Source organism: Melospiza georgiana, chromosome 1, assembly GCF_028018845.1.
Source record: "Melospiza georgiana isolate bMelGeo1 chromosome 1, bMelGeo1.pri, whole genome shotgun sequence".
NCBI classification, from domain to species: domain Eukaryota; kingdom Metazoa; phylum Chordata; class Aves; order Passeriformes; family Passerellidae; genus Melospiza; species Melospiza georgiana.
In genome coordinates this window covers 19,144,667-19,171,773 of record NC_080430.1, presented here as the reverse complement: position 1 = coordinate 19,171,773, position 27,107 = coordinate 19,144,667, and the positions used below count along the sequence as shown (strand labels likewise).

The following is a 27,107-nucleotide window of genomic DNA, read 5'->3' as shown; positions in this document are numbered from 1 at the left end:
CATTAACAAACAAATTTGCTCTCCCAGTAGCAGTCTTCTGCACCCAGTTATCTTCCTGCATGCTCCCCATCTAGTTATGTCATGAAAAAAATGTCAAGATTTGTGTAATTATGGAAAAATTATTGTGGAGACAGCCTGTGAGTACTTGAGGTTACTATAAAGCAATAAGAAATTTCTTGAATCTTTAAGGCTAATTTGAGTTGTAATCACATTTTTTCTTACAAGGGAAAGCCAGATACAGCAGGATTTTAATGCCTTCGTGGCTTTGTCAAAGTGGTAGGTTTTTACAAATCTAACCTTCCAGAACCACACAGAATAACTTGCCAAATTTAAAGTTCTCCTCTTATAACCAAAATTCTACCTGCTGTGCTGAATCTTCTTCCAGCCTAGACCTAAAAAGCTTTTTTCATATTAGTCAAAAGTGTTTCAAGCACTGTTTGACACAAGTCAGACAGTGAAACCAATAATGACCCATTCTTTTATTTCCATTTGACTTAAAATTTGTTGCTTTATACACTGACTCCCCTTTTAGACACTAAAAGAGCTTCTAAAATGGTCTTTCAGTTTTACCAGATTGTGGAAACTTCAAATCCTGAGATATTGAGCCAAATGATTCTCCGTTTTCCAAGTATCCTCATTTGCAACTTAAAAGACCACTTGAAACAAGTATTTCAAATCAGATGTACCTTCGTTTTGGCACTGCTTGAAACAGCTTAGTAGAGTGTTCCAAACTTTCCCAAAAGTTGGTAATGCAACTAATCTCTAGCCACTGTGCAGGTTAAATTTCATACTAACACAGCAAATGAGTATTTTAAGGATAACATTCTTGAAAGAACTACAAAACATGTTATGAACTTAAATGAATTTGCTTAGAACCAACAGTTGCAGCCAGCAACAATGCAATTTTATTATGCTTACGGACTTTGAAGCCATGTGTGATTCTGAACTTTGCCACAGCAACAGAAATCCCCAAAACAACCATAAGTTTTATTATGAGGCAGTTCAAAATGTGGCCTGCAAAAAAGGCAAATTTGACCTAAATCAGCAGATGTAGAACTTTCTCCAGTTTAAGGCCCCAGTTAATTTAAAGCAGCAAAAGAATTGCTCCTTCTTTCAGGACACAAGAGGAAGAACTTTGCACTTAAACTTGTGATAATGCTGGAGACTTCATACTGTGCTTGTTTTTTGTCAGTTAAAATCCATGAGAGAGTCTTTAGCTCAACCCTATGGGCACTCATGCAGGAGAGGAGTTTGACTCAAATGCTCACTGCAACAACTACTTGGACATCTTATTTTGTTACTGATGATGCAAAATGCATAACTTTCTTGACTGTCAGAAATTTGAATTCTGCAAAGAAATTCAAACCCAGCTCACTGTGAGCTTTGTGAGACATTACATTAATTTATGCCACTCTATAAAAAGCTGCAGCATCACTGGCTTAACCCCTTCACAAACCATCTATTTGGACCAAAACCTGCTGTCCCACTGCCTTCTGTAAAAAAACTTTTTCCTTTAAGTGAAAGAATGCTCTGGTCATGCTTTTTTATGAGATGAAAATCCATTTTGTTTATAAGGGGCATTGCTCTGCCCAATCTTGTAAAAATGGCAGAGACAACTGTAGGTGTGCACAGAATAAAACTGTACATTGAGAGTGCTGTGAACAGCAACCACCTTTTCCTCCCTCCAAGTATCAAGAGAATCACTGTGGTGTGTCTGTGGGATTAGCCAGGTGTTTTGAAGACTTCACTCTCAGACTGAGGGGTCTACTTGGACTATGTATTATCTAAACTCCATCTCAGATATTCATAACCTCTCTTGGACCTCCATCTAGGTCTTTATACTTCAATAAGCAACTGGGAGAACTATTGATTACATAAATATATGCAAACTGCTAAGGGTGAATGTTTCAGAATATCCACAACTGGATTGCACTGTAATTGAGTTAACACAGACACAGTACACAAAATGAAATATAAAACAGTCTTAGGAAAACAGTTAATCTCCAGAAGCAAAAGACCTAATAAATTCATGAGCTTCTACATATGGACCATTTCTCATATAGATGTTTTCTTGTTGGCAAAGTAATGAGCCTGCATTTGTCAAAAATAAGAAATTTACTTAACAATGGCATATGAAGTGTAATGAGTATGAACTCCCACAGCTAGACTTACAGGCTGAAACTGTTGCTTGGGCATACAAGAGATATCACAAAATATGCACCCACCCCCTCAAACCTTATGCTTTCAGGTTTCACGGTAATTCAGAATGTCTGCCACCTGGCTATTGTTTTGCTGTCTACCTCAGTGTTCTTCTATACAAGCAGCAAATCCCAATCAGTCTGTTTTTGCAACACAAATGCATGAGATTAGTGACTGCAGGAGCAAACAGAATCAGTTTAAATCCTGTAAGACAACTGAATGATATTACTTCACAAGTATGAAATCTGAGATCTCTTTGCCTTTAATTTAAAAAACCTGTACCTAATAATCACATTAAAGTCTGTTTGGCATGCCAGACAGCTTTTACTTCCTCTATTATTTTTACAATTTGAATGTCCTTTGTAGTTACTGAAATTAATTTATGCCTTTCAGCAAATATTTTTTTAAAACTTTTTATCTATAAAGGTTGGTATTGTCAAGTACAATATACTTCTATAATTTCACATCTAAGTGCTTTTTCTCAATTTTTGAATTCAGCAAAAGCTGACAATCATTACTACAAATCTTCATAAGGCTTAGCATTTGTCAAATCAAACAATATCATTTTTGCAGAAATAATAGTATTGCAACTCCACTCCACTTATTTATACTATGTTGTAGAGTGTTCACAGTGCTTAGGAAATTCAAACATAACTTTTTTATTTTGTTTTAAAAGGTCAATTATTTCCTTAAGTATTGGCAGACAGGAATGAGAACTAACCCTGGGGCAACAAATTCAGCAAGGAAAATGGGTCAAAGAACAGATGTTTGGAGGATGACAGAGAGCAGTGGTACAGGTAACCAGGTCAGCAGGCAGGAATCCTGATTAGAGTTAACTGAACTCCATTTCCCTTTCATAATCAAAATACTTGAAAACCTAATTTACAATAACAGCCAATTGCAATAAAAATGACTTAAAAAGCTGCAGAAGCTTTCAGTTGTGAAAGCAATAAGATTTCATTATACTAAGCCAGCTGAAAACCATCTTTATAGGAAAAGATTGCTAAATTCCCTATATGCACATACTGAAGCGACAATTAGCAATTTAAATCATTAAACATACTGATAAAGTGAGCACAACTTAACCCCATCTATTTTGGGATGATCATTCACTGGCTGTTAAAAGATGTCTTCCCAAAGAGAGACAAGATAAACATTTACCATGTCAGAAGTGAAGTAGAAATCCTTCCTCCAGTATGTCTGTACCACAGCTACAAGCCTGCCCTTGCTCTGAGGTGAAAAGCACAGGAATATGCTGCAAAGATGTTTATTCTGGTACCACATGAGGCAGCACAAACAGAAACAGGAGAGCTGAATGAGCTCAGGGGCACTACAGCATGGCTGTAGCTGTTTATTGCTGGAGTTTGGATGGCACTTTCCCAGCAGCCTGCATCACTTGTAGGGTGGATGTACTTGTTTGCACAGGGAATCTGCTAGACATACCCATATAATGGGCCTTACAGTAATCCTTATTTGGGCTGTGCTTTGGGAAATAACAATTAACAAACTAAATGTCTACAAAACACTAACCTGAGTAGCAGTAGACAAGAAAAACATTGAAGGAACACTATTAGGAATTACTGAATTAAGTAAGTCAAGCTAAGGTATATGCAGTGATTACTGACCAACTGTGGTGACTATCTGGCTTTAATTCTACATTTTTAAAACTGAATTCACACATGCTTCCAATTGTAGGGAAGGTTTTTTTCCTCCCAGATAGCTTGCACTTTCTAGTGTAATCACAGACCATAGGAAGAGAAGGACCTAACCTCAGGCAGAACCACTGCATTGATGTTGTTTCTTGCAGATGTTTGCGTAACCTGTTCTTAAAGGCCCATAAATATGGAGACTCCATAAATATGGAGCAGATTATTCCACTGCTTTATCACCTCCACTATAATTCTTTGTCTTTCAGTGTCTAACTCTGCAGCCTCTGGTTAAATTGAGGCAAAAATTTCTTGCCCTGTAAGACTATTACAGTGGACAAGACCCTTCCTCATTATGGTTTTCTTTTTATGCAGTTGAATACTTACATTCTCTGGTAATTTTTTTTTTTAAGTTCATCAACATGAATTCCTTCACAATCTTCCCTTGTAGACAACATTATAGGAACCTATTATTCTCATCTGGACTCTTGCTATCAAACAACATGTTTGCAATACTGAAAACTAGACACGAACTAAGGACACAGTAAGTTAAAACAACACCATGAAGCTGTAAAGTTCAAAAAAGTCAAGAACACTCTCCTCAAGTCACTGCTTCCCACTGCCTAAAAATTGCTAGTGAAACACAGTTGGACGTAGTAGGAATTTATTTATTTTAAAAAAAGAATAAATTTAAGACAGAATTTCTTTGGGGTGATTAGAGGGACTGAATTTCACTGATGCTCTTCTGATATATATGAATGGTTTCAGTTTGTTCTTTAAAAAGTTTTGAGATTTTTTTCTAACTGTTTCTTTCTGAGGAAGAAAGCTTTAGACAGAAGCAACAATAGAGACAGCATTTTGGACTGGATTACTCTGAGCTAGTTTTAGGAATACCTATTTAGCTAATCAACTATTAAATAAGGTCTGAATGCATAAAGTCACTCAGAAGCAAGCACACTGTACCTTATCAATCCTTTCTATCATAATTCTCTAACAGTGAAAGGAAAACTGAGCCTTACTGCTCTTGATGCTTTGCAGAAGAAGAAAGAAGCAGACACTAATCTCAAGTTTTTACAAAGTATTTCCTGTACTAGAAAATGTTAGAAAACCAAATTCAAATTCATCCTTGAATGTTTTTCAGGACATAGTACATTTGCTAGATAATACATACTTCAAACCCTCTCTGGTTGGCTCCTGTCAAACCAGCTGTAAGCAAGGCATCCCCAAGCTCTGCTACACAAGCTGTTTCAAAGCAGCACCTTGTACACCAGAACTTATCCCCTTGCCCTGCTCCCAGCAGACACAGGGAGCAGCTGTCTGGGCAGCAAATGCTGCCTGCACATGCAAACACCTTTTTACTGCACACAAAGTTAACAACCCAGAAGTTTCTCCTGCAGCTTTACCTAACATTTCTTATCTAATTATGGTGATATGGTGACGCCCAAAAAAAAATAGAGTCTTTGCTGTAAATTTAGATTCTATGTTATCTTCAAGAAATATACAGGATAAGTTGTATTTGTTATTGAATACTGAAATCTTACTGAATGGATATATCTGAAGTAGTTTCCAGTTTCACCATTTCTAGTACTGATGCAGTAACAATCTGAGACCCAAAGAAGTTCCCATGAAGCTTTTGTTTAAAACATTCATCTTGTAAAATACTTGTTTCTGTTTCCTCATAATACCTATTTGCTACAATTCTCTGTAATGCAATGATAAAAGTAGCAGAAACTCTAATAATTAGTTTGTGTCAGGAAAGTGACCTAACATTAGCAGCAGTTGAAAATTTTTAGAGAAGTAAAAACTTGTGTGGATAATAATTACATTAATCATATAGCTGGAGGTTACTAGAAGTAAAAAGGATTACACTCAGACCTTTCTCCACACATAAAAATCCTGGAAAATCCTTTTTTCATACAAGAAAATGACAGCTCTTAGAACAATCACATGTCTTTCATTTCTCTTTCTTACTCACTGAAACAAAACAGCAAGTTGCTGAGGACTTCTCATCTAATGGAAGAAACAAGTGAGCTTTGTTATTTTCTTTTCAGTAGTGGATCTGTGCATGTACAATGGCCAAATGTATTATGCAAAGGATTCTTAATACACCCAAGTCAAGGAATAAAGCAGGCAGTGGGTACAAAAGGCAATCTGAGGATAGTGTTAGTTTTGTGATGGATGTATGTAGAATCATTCCACATGTCTCTACTATCTGTATCAAGATAATCAAATTTTCCAAACCCATCTCAAAAGCTCTTTGCCATGAACACTGTATACTACCAACATATGTGAAGTATTTTTGCTGTTAAGATCAGTAAAATGTATCTTTTTAATAATTTTCAGTATTACTATTATTATTATAAAGTTTATTATTATTATTCATAAAGTTTAGTATTTGTATTATTCCATTCAGTCAGTTCAGTAGTATGAATACTTCAAGTATGAACACAATAAACCTTAAAAACCCTAATTTAATTTGATTAGCAGGTTGGTAACTTCTTGTTTACGTACACTATTTTGCAAATAATGTTTTGTTCTAAAATTAGAATAGTGCAAAAGACTTATTTTATAGTATATGTATCAGAACAGTATAGGTGCATTAAAACTTGAAAACTAAGTTCTCAAAATATCTTTTTGTGTTTATATTAACAATGGAAAAAAAAAAATTAAGAAGTACACAAATTTCCCAGAGGGATATAATATTTCACTGTAGTCAGTGGCTTTGTTTTCCATTATTTAAGATAATTCCTGAAATATGATAAATAAAGAACATCTAATCTCAAAATGTACATGAACAGATTTAAATGTTATTCTCATTAACCCCTACAGAGCCTATAAAACAGGGTCAGCTGAAAGGGCTTTCAAATGGTCCTAAGTAGACACTACAACATGTTCTAGTGATCTATTGCTTGAAAAGGCAAAGTCTTTTACAGCCTAGCCCCTAAGGGTTTTAAGATCATACGCTTAAAAAACGTAAGTACAAGCTTGGTATCTGGTATATACTACAAAATATGAATCAACAAAGACATTATTTTACATAATATAATTTTAAAGCATGCTATAATACTGAAAAAGGCACTGAAATTGTATCATGCATATTACACAGTTTTAAAATTTGTAAAGATATTTCTGCTTAATTAATGGAAACCACCTGTCAAAACACCATTAGCTCATATGCATTTTTTAAGGACTGGCTTGAAACAGAGATGTAATCTTTAACCAAGTCACACAAACATTCACTTGCAGTGAAAGAAGGTTACTACAAAACCTGCAGTTCATTGTTTTTCTGTTATTGGGTTACAGTAGCTGAAGTTTGTGAGCACCAGAATCCACCATCCAGCTGATCAGTTACAGCTGTTAATTGTGGAGGGAGATACTGGCTGACATCTGCTTCTTGCATAGTTAGTTAATGGTTCACTTCCAGGTCCTAAAAGGATTGTAGCTTCTCTCAAAAGACAATGTCAGCCCCCATATCTGCCTTCTACACTGCCTGTCTTGTCCTGGTTTGTCATCCTCTACACAATGCAAATCTGAGTGCACTCACATCTGCCACTGATCGACCCAATTCGTGAGCAATCTTTTCCCATCGACCGGGGGTCCCCCCTGGGAACTTAACCATACTTCTTGTCAGCTGGCTCAGGTCCTCCTCTGTCCATTCAGGTGCCTGTAAAACATTTGTAAAACATTCATTACACTGGAATATTGGACATTTATTTGCAAGGTAATATATGGACAAAAAAAAAATCTTTAAACAAATTAATCTAATAAGGTAAAAAAAAATTAATATGGGTATCTTCTCTGTGTCTTGTTGCTGAAAATGGATAAAAACAAAAGTAAGTACTGACCAACAGTAAGACACTAAAAATCCTGAACACTCAAAAATTGCACTTTGTCTATTATGTAGACTAACACATTTAATTTCTATTATTTAATACAACATACATAACACAACACTACAAAATGCAGTAAAGAAAATATTCAACAATACTTTTATTAGATTGTGGGGTTATGCAAAAATTAGATGAGCCCAAGTCCAATAAGAACTTAATCTGACTACTGCCATAGAACACAAAAAATGTTTCTGCAAATCCATGAGCAACAAAAGGAGAGCTAAGGAGAATCACCATCTTTTACTAGACATAGGCAGAAACAATGATACAGGATGAGGAAAAGGCTGAGGTATTTCATACCTCACCTTTGCCTCAGCCTTTAATGGAAAGATCCATTGGTCTCCATGTACCCAGTCCCTGATCTGGAAGACAGAGTACAGTGAAGCCCCCATAATCCAAGGAAAAATGGCCAGTCACCTGACACACACAAGTCCATGGGGCTGGATGGGGTCCAGGCACAGGAACTGAGGGAGCTGAACGAAGTGCTCATTGAGTAACTTTCAAACATTTACCAGCACACCCAGCTGACTGGGGAGGTCTCAGTTCACAAGAGCTTTCCAAATGCAACACCCATTGAGAAGAGGAGTTAGAAAGAAGATCCAGGGAAGTACAGGTCTGTCAGTCTGACCTTGGTGCCAGGGAAGGTCATGGAGCAGATCCTCTGGAGTGCCACCACACAGCACACACAGGACAGCCAGGGGATCAGGCCCAGCCAGCACAGGTTTGTGAAAGGCAGGTCCTGTTTGACTGACCTCATCTCCTTTTCTGTGATAAGATGACCACTCAGTGGATGGGTGAAAGGCTGTGGATGTGCCTACCTGGACTTCAGGAAAGCCTTTGCCACCATTGCCCACAGCATCTCCTGCAGCTGCTCAGGGCTTGGCTGGGGCTCTGTTGCATGGGTGGGAAGCTGTTGGCACGGCCGGGCCCAGAGGCTGCTGCTGAATGGAATTGCAGCCAGCAGTGCTGCCCAGGGCTCAGTGCTGGCACAGCTCTGTTCAATGTCTCCAGCAATGATCCACGTGAGGGGATCCAGGGCACCCTCAGGCCCTGCAGACACACTGAGCTGGCTGGGAGTGTTGAGCTGCTGGAGGGCAGCAAGGCTCTGCAGGGGGATCTGCACAGGCTGCACTGATGGGCAGAGCCCAGAGCTCTGAGGCCCAACAAGGCCAAGGGCCTGGGCCTGCTCCTGCCCCTGCCTCACAACAACCCCTGCAGCTCCAGCCTGGGCAGAGTGGCTGCAAAGATGCCTGGAGGGAAAGGTGCTGGGGGTGCTGCTCAACAGCAGCTGAACATGAGCCACAGAGTGCCCAGGTGGCCAAGAGGCCAATGGCATCCTGGCCTGGCTCAGCAATGGAGTGGCAGCAGGGCCAGGGCAGAGATCATCCCCCTGATCATCCTCACTCAGCACCGGTGAGGCCACACCTCAAATCTGGGTTCAGTTCTGTGCTCCTCAGTACAAGAAGGACATTGAGGTGCTGGAGAGAGTCCAGGGAAGGGCAATGGAGCTGGGGAAGGGTCTGGAGCACAAATCTGATGAGGAGAAGCTGAGGGAGCTGGGGATGCTTAGCCTGGAGAAGGGGAGGCTCAGAAGAGACCTTATTGCTCTCTACAGCTCCCTGAGATAGGAAGCTGTGGCGAGGTGGGGACTGGCCCTCTTTCCCAAGTAATAAGATCTAGAAAAGAGGAAATGGCCTCAAGTTGTGCCAGGGGAGTTTTATATTACATATCAGGAAAAGTTTCTTCAGCAAAAAGGTTTTCAAGCATTGTAACAGGCAGCCCAGGGAAGTGGTGGAGTTGCCTTTTAAATACCTGGAGGTATTTAAAAGACCATGTGTGGATGTGACACTTGGTGGGCTTCATAGAGCTGGATTATGGTTAGAGTCAATTATCTGAATGGCCTTTCCCAACCTAAATGATTCCATGATTAAATCACAGTTTAAGATACAACATTTTAAGCATTTACTTAATTGCCTATCTAATATTTTTTCAGCAAAGACACAAAGAGTATCTCCATTTTGACATATTAAAAAAGCCTCTAAATGGAACAGAACAGTTATCTTAGCTTCTTGTCACTGTTACCATCCTGTGTTTTAGCACTCTAGCATGAACCAGGAATGAAATCTGTTGACTCTAATATTCCATCAAGACGATTAAACAACACCCCTCCCCCCTCCCTAAGATGCAGTTATGCCACAAAACCAGACCGGATGCTTCCCCGACTCAATAACCAAAAGATATAAAAATGTTTTACTCTAACTACATGCCAAGCTGTTAACAATGACTGTCTTCATAACGGCCAAATAAAAGTGAACAAAGCAAGCAACACACAATTAGAGCAGTTTAAGGCATGAAATCGCGTTTGCCTCAGAAGGCAAAATGCAGTAACCGTCTTTGACGTTTGCATCATCTTTGGCAACGACTGCAGAGCCAAATCTTTGTTATCATCAGTGGTTTGCTATTTTATTTATTTTAAAGGAATTCTTTATGACATACCTCTTCTAATCACCATTTCCGATAATGAACAGGCACATATCAAGCGGTTTGCATTACAGAGCCATCAGCACAGAACAACAGTCAGAGGTGAGTGACCCCAGGGACCATCTCCACAACTACAGCAAAGCTTCTCCCTGACACTAATCCTGCCTGTCATTCTCCCACTGTGCTCTAACCACACTGACATCCGCCCGCTGCACTGCAAGCTTAACGGGGCCCTTCCTGACTTTTTACTGTCTCCCCCAATCAATGGTTCAAGCGTGCTCTTTTCACCATGTCCAAATGGCAGCTTCACTCATAATCAAAGTGCATTGCTCCCGTTAAAGGGCTTCCCGAAAGGCTTCACCATTTGCATTCATTTGCAAAGCAAACTACTTTTATTCACTTTGTTCTGCTATCAAGAGTGTTCCCTGAAGCAGATAAATTGGCATAAATACAACCTGCCACTTAAAAGACAGTAAATAATAGCCAATAGTAGCAAGGATTTTATCAATCGTCCTGGTTTGGATCCATGTAGTCCTTTATTCAATGCTGAAAGCCTCAAACATTCATAGTTTTTAATACAAGAATAAAATTAATTATCTCTGATGATTCAAACACAAGGCGCTTAAGTAATGTGTGTATATGTGAGAGATCACATATATTGCTTGCATTACACAATTACACCCTAGCCTACAGAAGAAATTACATACACGGAAAAATCTCCACATTGCAAAATAACCTTATTATTTTTACTGGTTTAAACATGTCAATATACTATATACCTTTATTACATTATACTCCATATAGATATTTTAAATTAAAATATTTCTCAGGGATTTTTGTAAAGAAAGATTTCTAGTGCTGAATGTTCTACTTATAAAAAATTTTATCACTGTAATCTAAATAATGAATTCTTTTAAAGAGTTCTGGTTAAAAGCCTTTTGTTTAAAAATCAAATTTCATACTTCAAAATTAGGGTTAATATGTGGTTTTACTGTAATTTTCTATTTAATTTCTACTAAAACTTGGTGGTTTGTTTGTTTGTGGGGTATTTATAATAGATTCACAGCTACATTCACAGCTAGTCTCTTTTACCATATCCAAAGCATATCTAAACAATTACACATGGAAATCAAGATGATCTTTTCAGTGATATACAGATGTCAGAAGCTTTCTGCTAAGTTTTATTTTCAGACTTTTCTGTAAGCTTTCATTTGTGCCCACAGTTTTACTAACCACTTGTAAATATGACAGAACTCTTGAGGTTATCTTCCTAAATAATGGACAAAACGACAATCATTCAGCAGATCTGTAGTTAATTACATAGCTAATTCAGGGCACATGAATTCATTAGCTACATTAAAATATCAACTTCTTAATCTTATTTCAAGCTGACAATAATTTTAGAATGTGAAGATCTAAAACATTTATAAATTTGGAAAATCTCTGAAAAAGTTTTTTTTTAGAAAATCCGCTCTCAACAGCAAAAGCTGTAAAGGAGCTTTTGTGAATTTGCAATTCCTCAGCAACAGTTAATTGTGTCTTTAGATGCAACAGCGCCTACTGTGATCCAAGTACTACAAGCAGCTACGAGGGTGGTCATGGTGTGAATGTATTCCCCCTGTTCTAATCTGTAGCCAACTGTAACTGCAAGAGTCAAATGAATGCATAAACATACTGCTTTGTCACCTAAAACCATGTGTGTCCAATATTACTGAAACACTGGGCCAAAATTCATCTCTACAGTAAAGCAATGGAAGACACCACATGGTGAGGGGACAGCTGTTGTTACTACACAAGCATTCAGATTTTGCATCCAAAAAGCCCCATTCTGGGATTAATTCCCCATACTGAATACAAAATTAAAAGTACAGAGTTATGGTCTAAAGTCTTTAAAATGAAAATAAGCTACAAGTGTAGATACAAAAAAATTCATAGCATTCCCATAAATAATAGTCCTTTAGCATGATTTATTGTACATAGCTGGCAATATTGAGGGATTAGTTCACCCAAACCACCATGCACTTTCTATAGAAAAGAAATATGAATGTGGTTTATTGTTCAGCATCACTCTTACATGGGCATCTGCACTTGGCAATTCCATCCCACCTCTTTCAGCATGACAGCTTTACACTATTAAGATTTTTTTAAAATATGAGCAACACTATTTTCAATTACATTAAAAGGAAGTTTTTAGACAACAAAGCATTTCTTGTCAAGATAAGTCTGACTCATTTAATCCTGTTAATAAGTATAAAACTATATATGCTTTTATTGATAAAATGGGAAAGTGGCTGGTATTTGAGAGTTTTAAAGGAAACTTTCAAAGTAATTTACAGTACCTTGACATTGAAATAATTTGATTTTTCTAGATTAAATTTTAGCTTTAAATAATTTCTTCCTGATATCAATATACTGTATGTTCTGTATAATTAAAAATATACACACACACTGTATAATTAAAATCACTGTTCTGTTGTATGGAAGTGTGGCTAAAGTTTCAATCTCTTTAGAACTTTGTGCTACACTTAATTTTGTTGATTCACTGATTTTGAGCACATCTAGTCCCAGATCTTGCAAATAAAGCATGTGGCAGCATCTGTTTAAAAATACCTGTACAAATATTTTTAGACCAAGGGTCCTAGTAAAACTGTGGACAATTCTGCAAACCAGAAATCATTTAACCTACAAGATGGTGGTGTTCTGGTTTAGTAACTAAGGAACAGAATGTGAAAAAGTTTTCAGATTTAGTTTTTCGCTCATAATGTCTTATTTTTATTACAATAATCTTCTATATTGTCACAATCTCTTGCTTTACCTACAAGAAGTCTGAAGTCAGTCTTGTTTTATCTAGTCTAATACACATTTGGCATTGTGATCTTGCTGTTGCTGAACACAAAGGGTCTTGCTCCAGTTCTAAAGATCTCTTGTGAAGCTCTCAAGGTCAGCTAAAGGGTATTAATCATCTGAACTCATCATATTCAAAGCCACATGTTCATATATAACCCTTTGGTCCTTCAAAGCTCTTACTCACATCCTACTTTCACTAGTACTGTTTTTATTAGGTGAGCCAACAAAAACAAAGCCAGCTATGCTGTTTCAGAGCAATGGTCAGAGCAGGTCAGTAAGCACATCATTTGTGCTCAGGGAGTGCAGCAGCAGCAAACTTTGTGATAACAAGAAAGATTATGTTTATCATTCATTCTTTTCAGTCCCACCCCGCTCTGAAAAAACATGGACCATATGCACATACAGGAGTTAGATGAAGGCAAGCATATAGGTTACCTACTATCCCCCTAATATTCTCCCACCTCCAGTTATTTTCATCTCAAGCAATTTCTCTAGCCTGATATATTTTATCTATTTAGATTTATTTATCTCAATTAATCTGTTTTTCCATTTTTTCCAGTTACCCATGAACCTATGTAAACTTTCTGGATTTGCAACATCATGCTCATGAGGAGCTGCACATATCTGCTCCTCACTATAGAAGAATTCAGCTTATTTTGTGTTTGAACCTGGCTCCCACCAGCTTTGATGACATCTGGCTCTTGGCTGTCAGAGAGTCACCTCCAAATAGTCTGTATCTACTGACTTCCATGTCACTTACATATTTGTTCAAAACACCCCCCAAGAGTATTTCTCTGTAAGTTTTCTCTTTCTGGCTCAAGAGCTCTGATCTACTCAGCTGTAAAGCCATGTTACACATAACAGTTCCCATGATGCCTTTTTCTAAACCACCTGGAATTCCATTGTAACCAACCTCTTTAAAATGAGGTATCAAACTGCACAGAGAGGATTAATCATAAGTTAACACTGAAATAAGATTCTTCTGTTTTGCTCTCTATTCTTTTCTTAATAATTTCTAACAATTTGTATGGGTTTTTGGCATGATCCTGAGCTGATAATCTCAATGAAGCCAGCACTGATAACTCCCGATCAAGGTCAGCTCAGAGCTCAGTATCTTGCACATGAAGTTTGGAAGTCATACACTGTATCAATATTTGCATCATCTTGTATTTATATACTGGGAAACTTTGCTGCTGCTTTATTGCCCAAGCAGTCAAACTCCTAAGATCACTCTGCAGTTCTTCAGTGTTTGCTCTCATGTTCACTGTTCCACACAATACTACCATTGACAAATTTTCTCACCTCAAGAATCATCTTTTAACCATATTACCATCTCCATTATATGAATACACTGAACAGCAAAATTCCTAGCAGAAATTCAGCCAAACTACACTGCTAACCTTGCTCTATTGAAAGAGGTATTTATTTCTACCTTCCACTTCTATCTTTTAATTAATGATTTGTTTGGGAAATAGCCTTTCTCTTATTCCATGATGGTTTTCTTTCCTTAGAAACCTACCAGCCTTGTTAGACCCTTCTGGAAAACCAAGCAGAGAGCAGAGACTATCAATCAGATCATCTTCTCCCTGCATATTTGTTAATCTTTCTATGAAGCACAAAGGGTTTAAGGCAGGACTTCCCATTATAGAAGCAATGTTCAGGACTCCCTGCAGGTCATATTTATCTGATGCTCACGAATTCTTCTCTTTCTATCAGTTTTTTGTTAGTTTTCTCTAAAGAGTTTTTGAAAGTACAGGCCTGTAAAGGTCCCTGAATTCCACTGACAACCTAATAAATACACAGAATGACACATTTGCCATTTCAATCCCTAGGCATCCACGAATATAAACAGTTACTTGAATTATTTAATCCTTAAATTTTCTTTGAACTCTGTATTGCACATCCTCTGGTCCCAGTAACTTAAATAATTTAATCTTAAACAATATATTACAGAGGTTTAAAAGAACATTAATTTTAGAATTTTTCAAAGCAACTACATGTAAACATAAAGATATAAGTAACTGTCTTCTCTTATAAAGTTGTCAAAATAATAACCTAATCATAACCATTTTTGTTTATACTATTCCTCAAACAGGACTGCCTTTGGCATTAAAAGCATTAAAATATTAAACAATATATATAAGTAGACAACATCTCTTAGAGAAGAGCAAGAACCTAAGAACAGAAGCATGAAGTTTCATCTGCCTCAGTCTCAGGTCTTCTACCACATGCAGATACAAATGTTTTAGGACAGAGATTCTTTCCTTTCTCATAGCTGTCCCCAACATGGATTAGCGATTTCCTAAGCATAAAGTTGAATCCATTTTGCTTACAAAGCCAATGATGAAGTTGTCCACTCTAAACCAACATCATAAGCTGGCTTTCTATACATTCAGTTTCTCACTTCTTACCATACCCTGCTGCCTTTTCATTTCTCTGTCCCATATATTTCTGCTGTGCTCTACAGCTTCAGATATAATATAGGAGGGAGAAGGAAAAAAACCCTCACATTAAAAAATAAAACCCACCAAAATCCCCACTACGAGGAAGCCATTTACTTTCTAAACCTACAGCTGAAGGGAGTCCATAGGAAAAGACAGTACTCCTAGGAGAGATTTTTTTAGACCTTGCCTGTTTGAGAATGAGGATTTCACAGACATTTCGATCAGTGGTGCCCTGAATAACTCTGTTACCCCTTGCAATTCATTGCACTAGAGATCATTTCCAGCACTGAACAGATCTTTGCAGATTTCTATGAAACTCCTCTAGTGACACTTTGCAATAACAAAAATGTATCTGTTTCCTGTTCTTGACAAGTATTACTCTAAAGATTTTCCTTTCCATCTTAACATTACTTTGTAACTATAAGAAGTCTTGCTGACAGAACCTGTCAAAACCTTTATAAAATCCAAGTGCATTGTAAAGCTCTAATAGTAAGGCATAACTTTTCTTTAAAATCACACTGTCTTCTTACTATTATTTTTAAATTGGCACTCCTAATAGTACAATTCGTTTCATAACTTCAAAAAATTACGCAGTATGGAATTCATGCTAACCAGTCTGTACTTCCCAGGATCCTCAAGCAAGCTCAAAAATTGGTATCCTATTTCTATCTTTCATTTCAAGGCTCATTTAAGTAATTGCTAAAATATTAACAGCAGTATTAAATGGATTTGATATTAGAGTTATTTTCAGGTCAACGAATGGTGAAGACCATAGTTCCAAGCAATTTGTTATTTATCATCCTCAGATGAACACTTCAATCTAAAACATTCCCTTCTCACTTGTCTTCAATATATGATGTCAAAAGTCTCTAAAACTTCCTTGGAGTAAACATGGGCTAAAAGGAGTTTTGGCCCTAGCATCTTCTAGAAACTGCTTTATATTTTGATCATCCAATATTTCATCTAAGTCCTTGATAGTGTTCCTTTCTCCGTTTCTTGGAAAACAAAAAGTTGCAATTTTTTGTTCTTGTGTTTACCTTATTCTGGATTTACATAAGCCTTACCCTTTTTCAAGTTCCTCACCACGCTGACCCCCAAAGCAGATATCTTCACTTTTTAGTCTGAGACAAGAATAACTTAATTCCAGTAAAGTGTTTGTATTTGTGATTCCTCCTCTGGCTACCATATTAATCATTCACAATTCTGACAATTTTGTTTTACCTTCAAGCTATATGTTAACCCGTCCTAACTGCACGTCAACAGATGATCTGTAAGCACTGAAGCAAGCAAAACAAAAAAACCAATCCCCTCCATCCAAAATAAAACAAAACCAAAATTCAACTCAGAGAGTTTGAGCATATTACAAACCCAAATGCAAATATGTCCATAAACACATAATGCTAATACAACAAATCCCATACAACAAATCCCATATTTCTTTGGGAAAACAAAACCAGTTGCCATCTATTCAGAAACAACAACTAAAGTATTTATTCACAAGTACACTTCACAGCTAATGCAGGTCAAAAAGTAATTACTAGTCAGCTCTCATTCCTGAGAATTGCCTCTCTCTCTCTATATATATATCCACATGTATCTTACTTAACCTCAGCAGGAAGCTGTAATGAGTAAGAGATTCTCCCACCACCACCTTCAGCAGTATTATTTGGTGCTGCCAGGATATTCCTAGATTTGGAATAAGCCATACCTTAAGACTGAACAATTTGTTTTCAAAAAGACAGACAAAAATGAGGGGAGGAAGAGGAGAATTAAATTTTTTAAATTTATTACTATATTCAGAAAGTTGCAGATACTTGAAAACCAGTATTAATCCAGCATCTTACAAAAAGGTGGCAAGCAGACTTGAAAAAGAAGCACAAGATGTGCTGTACACTCAGATGATGAGTGCTATAATTCTACATTCATTCCAACATCTTTGGCTTTCCCTTCTAGTCACTGGCCTTTCTCTGTCTTCCTCGCAGACCAAGCAAAGCTTTAATAACAGTATTTTCTCCCATAAAGGTCCTTCTCCAAGTATCAGTAGACACCATTTCCAATCTTTCAGTAATTCCTAGATTTTCTTTCTATCTATTTTACACCTTTTTTTAATGTAAATCTCTAAATGACGAAAAAACATTCAGAGTTGATTTTCCTTCCCCTTTCCTACTCATTATTTATTCTTACTTCAAGAATTCAGAGCCAAGAGGAGTTTTTAATACTGACTTTAAAAATGTTCCAGTTCTTCATCAATAATCTGTAGAGGAAGGCACCGCTAAGCAGTAATTCTTAGGTTTTGCAGAACAAGAATACCTCAAAAACTACTTTATATTACTTTAATAAAAATATTTTCTTGTCAATAGAGCTGAAAGTGCTCAAAAACAATGACTTGTTAATGCCTAGTCATGGATATTAAGTAATCTGGTTAAAGCTACATCACCTTGGAAAAACAGGAAGTAAAATAATGAAAACACTTTCATTGTATTTCATTGCAAAAATCTTTAGAAATATGACAGAAAAATTGAGACCTTTTTATCAGCTGGCTGTGGGCAGAATTTTGATAGCTGAGGCAGCATCTCTGAATGGAGGTGAGGGGCTGCCCTGTGTTGGGCACTGCAGGACACAGCTGAGCCCACGAGCGAGGCTGGTGGCACCTCTGGGAACATCTGGTGGCACCACATTCAGGACTGGGCAAAGTGCTGCCCAGCAGAGCGAGGGGAAGGGTGAGGAACAGCCCTGCAGGCACCAAGGTCAGAGGAGAGCAGAGAGTCCCTGGCAGCCTGTGGAATACACCATGCTGCTGCCTGTGGAGGACCCACACTGGAGCAGGAAAAAGTGGGAGAAGGAAGGAGTGACAGAGAGGAACTGCTACAGACTGACCAAATACTCCCTACCCCAACCCTCTGGGCCCCTGGGAGCAGGGAGGAGGGAGAAAAAATTGGGAAAGGAGTGAAGTTGAGACTTTGACTTCAAGGGGAGTGGGAGAAAGATGTTCTAGATTTTGTCTTGATTTCTCACAATCCAACTCTGGTGATAAACTGAATTCTTCCCAAGTCAAGTCTATTTTGTCCGTGGCACCTATGGATTACTTGATCTCCAAACCTTTACCTCAACCCATGAGCTTTTTCATCTTATTTTCTCAGTCAGTTGTGTTGAGAATAAGGAGTAAAAGAGTGGCTGGGTAAGGACCTGGCAGCAGCCTCAGAACACACACTAAAGAATTATGAAGTACCAAAATAAATGGTTTGTATCTGGGAGAAGTTCTGGGGAAGAAGGTTTTGGTGATATCCCCTGAAAACTACAGAAGATTACCAGCATCTACAATTGCTGCTGTTGGTTGCAACAGAACAAACACCAGATTTTAAAGTAAAACTCTCCTAGCAATAAAACTACCTCTGTAAGAAATAAATATTAAAAAAATTATTACTTATTGATATAGTCTAACAAATTGGTTGAATTTCCTATATCAATTAATGGTATTTTTAATAAAAAGTTACTTCCTCAGTGATTTAGGTGCTTCTGAAAAAAATTATCTACAATTTTCTCTTTTTTTTCTCTTTTTTTTCTTTTTACTTACTACCTTATAAAAAAGGAAAATCTTCCATGGATGCCTATATCCTAAAAATGTTATTGTCACCCCTTTTAAGTGGCAGAACATACTAGTTGACTTCAATGCTGAAGCCCTTCCATGATCACAAAGGTTCAAAGAAATTACAGATAAAAATTACAATTCTATAAAACGCAGATAAAATGAGCACATATGAAAAGGACACACAACCAAAAAAGAAGTTGCTGGACTATAACTGTCTTAATTTAAAGTCAGAGAACAATTACTCCCTACACAGTCCTCAAATAGAAGCCTAAATTAACTAATGAACTTTCTACCCCTGGTTTTCTTTAACTAGCGCTGTTTGGAAGAATCACTTCTATTTCAGTTTTACTTGATCAGGAAGATACAAGACATCACTTATATCTGATTAATGTTTCTCTCTGAATACTTTCTTACAGTCAATTAAAACTAGCATCACCCTGGAAGTGTTTGAGACTAGGAATAAAGTCCATGAGTAAATACACACCACTTAATACAGTACAGAACTGCAAAGCAGCTGAGGTTGGAAGGCACCTCTGGAGGTCATCTGGTCCAACACTTGGCTCAAGCAGGTCCACTAGAGCCAGCTGCAATGGATCATGACCAGAGAGTTTTTTAATATCTGTCTCCAAGGAAGGAGACTCCACAACCTCTCTGGGCTACCTGTGCCAGTGGTCTGCCACTCTCGCAATAAGAGAGCAATCCTGATGCTCAGAAAGACACTCACATTTGCAACCACTCTTGTATCCTGAGCCACAAAGCCCTTAGAACAGCTGACTTTGGGTGAAGGTGCAAGTTATTTATCAATTAGGAAATTGTTAAGAAAAAATAAAATATTTTTTTAAGTTATACTTCTTAAAATTCAACACAGTTTTCTTACATTGTACTCTTTCTCCTTTCTTAAGCAGATCCACCAGTCACAATGACACTGCTGTTTGAAGACACTAAGTTATGAGGTTGGGACTGGAACTGAAAGACTGTTCTGGTTCTGGCCAGAACAGGGTTAATTTTTGCAGTAGCCAGAAAGAAGCACAGTTAGGACCCAGAGGTTGTTCTGTACCACCTTGTGCCACCTTCTAGGGAAGGGCTCCCTTATGGGTGCCAGGGACAGAGGCCAGGTATTGCCAGGGGGTTTCTGTGGGAGTTGAGCAGTGACATGAGAATCTTCACCTTTTCCTGTTAACTGTCATTACTACTGTTGCTGTCCTTTCTTATCTCATTGCTGTTTCCAGTAAATTGCTCCTATCTCAACCCATGATCTCTATTTTTTGTGCCTCCAATTCTCCTCTGCAGCCCATCACAGGGAGAGGGGGAGTGATCAAGTAGCAGCACATGGTTTGGAGTGTATCATAATTTGGAAATAGGATTCCAAACACACAACACTGTTCTGTGATATCCTCACCAACAACAGTCTCTTTAAATGACAGTAAGAGCTCTTCTTGGTGGTGAAGCTGCTGTGTCCTCACTCCAGCATCTAATTGGGGCACAGTTCATGACAATACCTGGACTTGTGTAACAGAAAGAAATACAACTACATGTCTTCAGGTCCATCTCAGTCCCAAGATACAATTTTTCATGAAACAGGATTGAACACAAGAAGAAATGATACTCTAAAATTCTGGTTCTTTGCAAAGACCAGCATATCTTAAGAACTTTATGAATCTGGTAATATAATTGGGATGGCATTAAATAAAGTTCATGATACTTTCAATTTATACATAAGCTGGAAACTCCTCAACTGCAAGTGATATAGAACCAGGTTTACTGGTAGAAGGGTCACTATAAACTTCCACTGTTATTCAGAGATCAAAACCACAGAAGATACTACCAAATGGACAAAAAAAAGGTCCTTCCAGAGTCACAGAATCTCATTTGAGAAAATATAACATATTTTTAGGCCAGGTTTTGTTTTGCTTAATCACAATTTTCTGATTATGTTCACATCCCTACAGCCAGTAACCTGAACAGAACAGAGTAACACATCACAGAAGAGCACTTGGCTTAGTATTTACCAGAGGTTTATTCTGGACATTAGAAAATGCTTCAATATGATTTTCAGCATGCTAAAAGGACTTGGAGGGTTCAGAAGGGAAAAGAAAATCTTAATCCATTCTGATGAGGACCTTGTTCCATAGCAAGTTCTCTCTCTCTCTCTGACATTACCATAAAAATGTGTTAACTAGCTGTTCGCAGTGCATCAACTCATAGATAGTTTTCTTTTTAAAAGAAGGAGCTAAAGTCAGAGAAATAAAGCATCTGTCTCTAGCAATACACACCTGAAAAAGGCCACTGCTCTACAATGGAATTTTTCACACTTCAGGTTCTACCAGGCTTTGGGTTTGGACTTAACACAAAGCTTCCTCTACCCTACAGCTGTTAACATGACCAAGTACATGCATGGATGTTTCAAATGTCCATCTATATTACCATAAAGCAATCTGAGTATTCCTTCTATTAAATAGATAGTTTTTAAAAACATGAAAATGAATTTGAATTCCAACATATTTATATGGCTTTTGAAATTAAATTGTTCCATCATATTTACACAACGCCCAGGTAATTCTGTCTTTTTCTTTTTGTCATTACAGCAACCATGAGGAGGGAAAAGGTTACTTCTTTCCACATTCTCAAAATCAAATCTACTTTTGCATCATGCATGCCAGAGGAAAAATGTCACAATTAAATGGTTCATAAGTATAACACAAAAATTACTATTTAAGTCAATGTAATTGAACAGAAATTAATATGTAGTTTTTAATTGCATATTACAACTTAAATGGTACCACTTAGCAGAAAGTGTTAACTAATTTATTTTTTAATTGTTAGCTGCTTCAAGGCAATTGTTTTAATGCGGAAAAAAGTGAGAAGCTCTTCAGTAAATTTGATTGTAGGACACTCAGGCATGTAGATCAAATAAAATATAGGTTGAATAGGTAATTAGGTTTGGCCTGTGATACATTAATGTGGAGAGAAATTCCAAAAGAAAGGGAATGAATGTTTTTCATTTCATTCTCTCTCAAACACCACTCTATTTGGATTCTTAAATGCAGTTTGAAAAGTATTTCCACTTGATAGAAAACATGAAATTGAAAAGCTTCTATAGTACATAGGTCAATGAATTCTTCAGGAGAATTCTGTAAATTTCATAAACTTCAATAAGTGCATAGGGTAATAAGTCTCAACAGATCACATGTGGCAACTTATTTCATAATTACTTGACACATTAAAAGTCTTTAGCCATGCTAAATTCACTGGAGAAGACAAGCCCAAGGGCATGCACATACATTAAAGCATATGATTAGTCCTTACTAATAAGGACTTTTTTTCCTTGCAAGGTTATTACCTGACTCACAAAAGTGTCAAATATCTTACAGCATCAGGCTGTATACTCTTACTTTATCAACTTCAGTGCAACATGGCATGTTATGGGTATTCTGACAATATTACCATAAGGTATTTAAATACCATTCAATACACTAAACTGTCCTGGGATGGTGTCATAATGAACAAGGTACTATTACACAGCTAATCCTGCGGACTGCTCTGCAGTGCTGTCCTCCTCTCTCTCTTCTATCCTTTGTCCAGCTTTTCTGTCAGGCTTCCTGGCACAATTTATCATAAGATAAAGATCTTACTTCAATAACATTTGGATTTGTTTGTTTTCTGGGTTTTTTACATTGGTCTGTCGCTGGCAACATATTTCTCCTACCTTCATTCATTTTAAATAGCTTACCCAAAAACAAGGCTTTTGTGTCCCTTAACTTCCTTCAAATATCGTTTTAACTGTCTCCCTCTGAAGTATTTCACTACCACAGATAATGTCTAAATAATGTTCTTCCTTTCACATAAAATGCAACTAAATTCTTTTACTAGCAGTGCTCTCTTGCTCTAATGCCCTAAACCAGCTTGAATACTCTGATCTCTTAATTAACTTAAATGCAAGAGGTACTTGCATCCCCAAAGTGTGTAGACATATAGTACTGGATTCCACAGTATAAGTATGACTCAAGTCTATTGGTATGCTAAAACCCAAAAGACAAATTCAGCACCCTTCTACAAAGGGACAAGATATCCAAATATCTTTGATAACAACCTCAAGCACAGCACTTCCAAAAACCTCCCAAAATTCAAAATTGTTGTCATGAAATACATGTAATTGGGAATAAGGGAAACACTAGTAAAACTAGTTAAAACATGTAAACAGTGAGCCTGCCTGTCAAATTCCTAAATATAACCACAAAGTTTGGGCTAATTAAAAATCAAAGGTAGCCTTTTTTTCATATGGATAGATTTTCCTTCCCATAATTTGTGGCCACTTGAAAATGTACCATTAACGTCAGTCTCATTCTTCCTGCACTCACTTTCCCATTACCAGGCAAGTTTTCCAACCAAGGACAATAAAAAAAGATCCAAGGCAGTGATATATTGCAGGTACCGGTATATATCCAGTCATCGAGACCAGCATCATTAAAAAAACCTCAAACACACTCATACACTAGAAGTTACAAACTTAGATCCTCTGATATATTTTCTTTCTAAACCTATTCCAAATCCCATTTCCAATGTAAATTACAAATATCACTGAATAAACAGTAAGAATGGAAGTATTATGTTTTCCACATTCTTGTTTGTATGTTTCTTAAAAAAACCCAAACCCAGGCACACAGTTAACTTTATGCTTAAAAAGAAGACCACTAAGAGAACTTTGGATGGTCAGACTGCTGGTGTTCCCTAAAGAGGTTTGTGTAAAAAAATTTGATGCTATACAACACATCAGGTAAATGCACATTGTAAATGCATGCTTACTTTGGGAAAGTCTGGGGACTGCAAAAAAACACAAACTTTCCATAGTACTCAACTGCAAATGATGCAAGAACATCCCCTCCTTCACAATCTGCATCTCAAGTCACTGCATGAAAAAAATCTGCATTTTGGAAATGACAGAAAATGCCATCAACATAATAACCTAACCTCACTACAGTGTACCATTTCTCATACCGTGCCAAGTTTAAGAGTGCTCTCCTCTTTCACAGGTTTGGGTAAGTAATATATTATCCAGAAGCATTTTAGAAGAATGGCTATGAACACAACTCCCATTCCTTTAAATGGAATGCAATTGCATGCTCAAGTGTGCTGAACTGAGAGTCTGAAGACTAAAGGTGATCTTTTCAAGACTGCATCCTGCCTGACAAAACCCATACAGAAAATGGCTAATTAACTGGATTGAGATCCTCTGAAAATTCTGAAGTGACAAAAAGCTTATGTCAGAAGCATTAAATTGCTCCTTGGCAAGGCAGGATTACATATTTATCTTTACAACAACAACAAAAGCCAAATCTCTCCCACTGTTTAGTTTATTTTTAGTAATTGGAGTTTACCATAGATTATACTTTCTAGGTAATTTCTATAAATAAATTTGACCAAACCTCATTATAGTCATGGCCCCAGGAAGAAAAGGAAAGGAAAGCAGCAGCCTATACACTGTGAAAGAAGGTAAGATGCTGAATCTAACCATATTTAAATTGGTTTGTCTGGAAAATATTATATAGAAACATCACTATGAATTTATTTGAAGCTAACTTCCTTCTCCAACTTAAAGATAGCTAAAATCATATGAAGAAAAATAAGTAAGTATTTTGCAACAGTTTGCACTTTTCAAATTCATGTTAAAAAGCCAAAAAGAGCAGCACTGAATTGAACTACAGAAGTCAGTGCTATAAATTATATATTCTTTCTGATCTCTAAGTTGTGGTTCCTGCGAAATCCCATTTCAGGGATATTTAACATGCTTGCCTCTCATTTGTTGCCAAAATTGTGAGGATACTGGGATTGTTGAATTGTTCTCTCCTTTCTCTTGGATGGACAGGCATATGGGCCAAGGTTACAGTGATTAACCAGCTTTCACATCTTTTTCCAGCTCCTACCCCTGATATGTGCAGTTACTCCTTTCTGCTTCTTTACTCTTCCTTTTGTAGTTGAACTAGGAGGGGCTTTGTTTTGGGAAGTAGTGAGGAACTCTACCTAGGAAACCAGGATGTCCAGCACCCCCTGACTCCAACTGGGCTAAATCAGAGCAATCACATCAGATGTTTTTCTACATCTCTCCCAGGCTGAGAGGAAAACAAAAAAGTATTCATTACAGAACCACGGCACAATTTCTTGCAAATGTATGTAAAATGGACATGACCTTCAGGTCAGAAGAGACACCAACAATGACTAAAGTCAGATCTTCAAGCATGGACTGGGCAAGATCAACTTCCAGTTTCTCCTCACAGGAATGAGGTTTCTCTTCTGTCAATTACCATGTTTTTCTGTGATAGACAACTACCATATCAATCTCAGAAGTGCAGCAGGATTCAAAACCTGAGGCAGATTAACAAGTCCAACCAGAGCTAAAAAAGTTAATGCCAAAAGCTATCCAGCCCTAACCTGACCCAGGCAGGTGCCTGAACTGAGATTATAGTACTGCCCAGTGCAGAAACAGAGTTGCATTTTAAAAACACTGTGTGTTTTTCCCCACAGGTTAATACTTTGCACAATTAACTGAAGCTCTTTGGTAGGTTTCAACTGACAGACTCAAAAACTGAGAACTACATACAGAAAGTACATGTGTGAAACTAGTCAGACAGAATTATGGCAGCAAGTCACATCAATCACTTCTTCTGGAACAGAGATTCAGTTGGAATACTACTGAAAGCTAAAATTTGACACCACTACATCTATAGCATGGTGTTGAAATCAGTGTATTACTCTTCTTGTCTGTACAAGACAAGAATCCATGCTACTATATTTAATTAGAAGGAAAGTTTTAAAAACTCAATCAAAATCAGGAAATATCAGGCAAATGTCAACTGTATGGCCTTAATTCAACACATATGCATGGCTGATTTATGTTTTAACTAGTGCATAAGTGTTTATATAACACATTGTTACTATCTTTAGGAAATGTCCTTAGGGAAATATATATTTTGGCTCTTTGTTTCCTTTGCAATCTAGACTTAATTTTGGTTGTGCTGTGAAACATACCATTTCCAAACCCCCTTCTTTTTCTGGCTGTCACATAAAAGAATTTTCTATATAATTTAGATAAATTTGAATATTATCTTTAAATGTTCATAGCATGACTTTGTTGCTTGCAGTTCTAGCTAGCCTGAGCATAGTATTATTGAAAGCAGGATATTATTGAATTATGTATAGTCTAACAACACACCATTACTTTCTATACATACAAGAACAAACAAAGAAATAAAGTTTCCTGTGCTTTGTTAACCTAACCTAACTAAAGGTCAAAGAGAAAAAGGCAAAAAAAGAAAATACATAAATTACGCATACTTATACAGCAGCTATTCAGTTTGTGTTTATTCATAGTCTTTACATATTCATGACCTATTTCAGGCAAAACTCTGTAACTCTTGGTTTAATGCTTACTACTTGTGGCATTTGTCTCAGTCATAAAAAATATCTTCTCTGAATCCAACGCTAGGATAAATTAATTACTTCATTATGTATTTACAAATATCATTTGTTCTTTGATGTATATTTGCCATAACATTGACATCACCAACTTGAGTTGCTAGTTAAAGAATATATCATCCTATCATTTTATTCTTCCTTAAGAAAACCTGAGGACTAAAAAGCCTTGCATGTTTAATACTGCAGATTAAATTAGATTCCTGACCCTAATGATTTGATATTCACAGCTCAAAAGCAGACAAGCCTTATTCTAGATTTAAATATATGGGTCATCCTCTCCAAGGAAAACTCAATAATTAAAAATTATATTTTTTTAGAATCACACTTATTCTCTCCTTAAAGCTATTTAAGTCCAAAGTGAAGTACTTAGAGGCTTAAATACTCAAGACAGAAGCCTGAAAAGAAGGTTGTTGTCCCATTTAAGGAAAGATGACTCAAGGAGTACATAAAAGTAAATAAATTTATTGTTTGTAACAAAATAAAAACTACACCAACTGCACAGAAATATGCTAAATACATTAATTTCCTAGAAATAGACTGC

The 27,107-nt window shown here is 37.1% G+C and overlaps 1 protein-coding gene across 1 annotated transcript in view; it reads right to left on the bottom strand.

Annotated features, from left to right (window-relative positions):
- The window catches only part of DNAJC1 (DnaJ heat shock protein family (Hsp40) member C1), a 108,747-nt gene that overhangs the window by 7,688 nt on the left and 73,952 nt on the right, over nucleotides 1–27,107 (bottom strand). Inside the window, exon 9 of the mRNA XM_058025348.1 lies at nucleotides 7,390–7,509. Coding sequence (XP_057881331.1) covers nucleotides 7,390–7,509 — 120 coding nt within the window. The remainder of the gene's footprint in view (nucleotides 1–7,389; nucleotides 7,510–27,107) is intronic.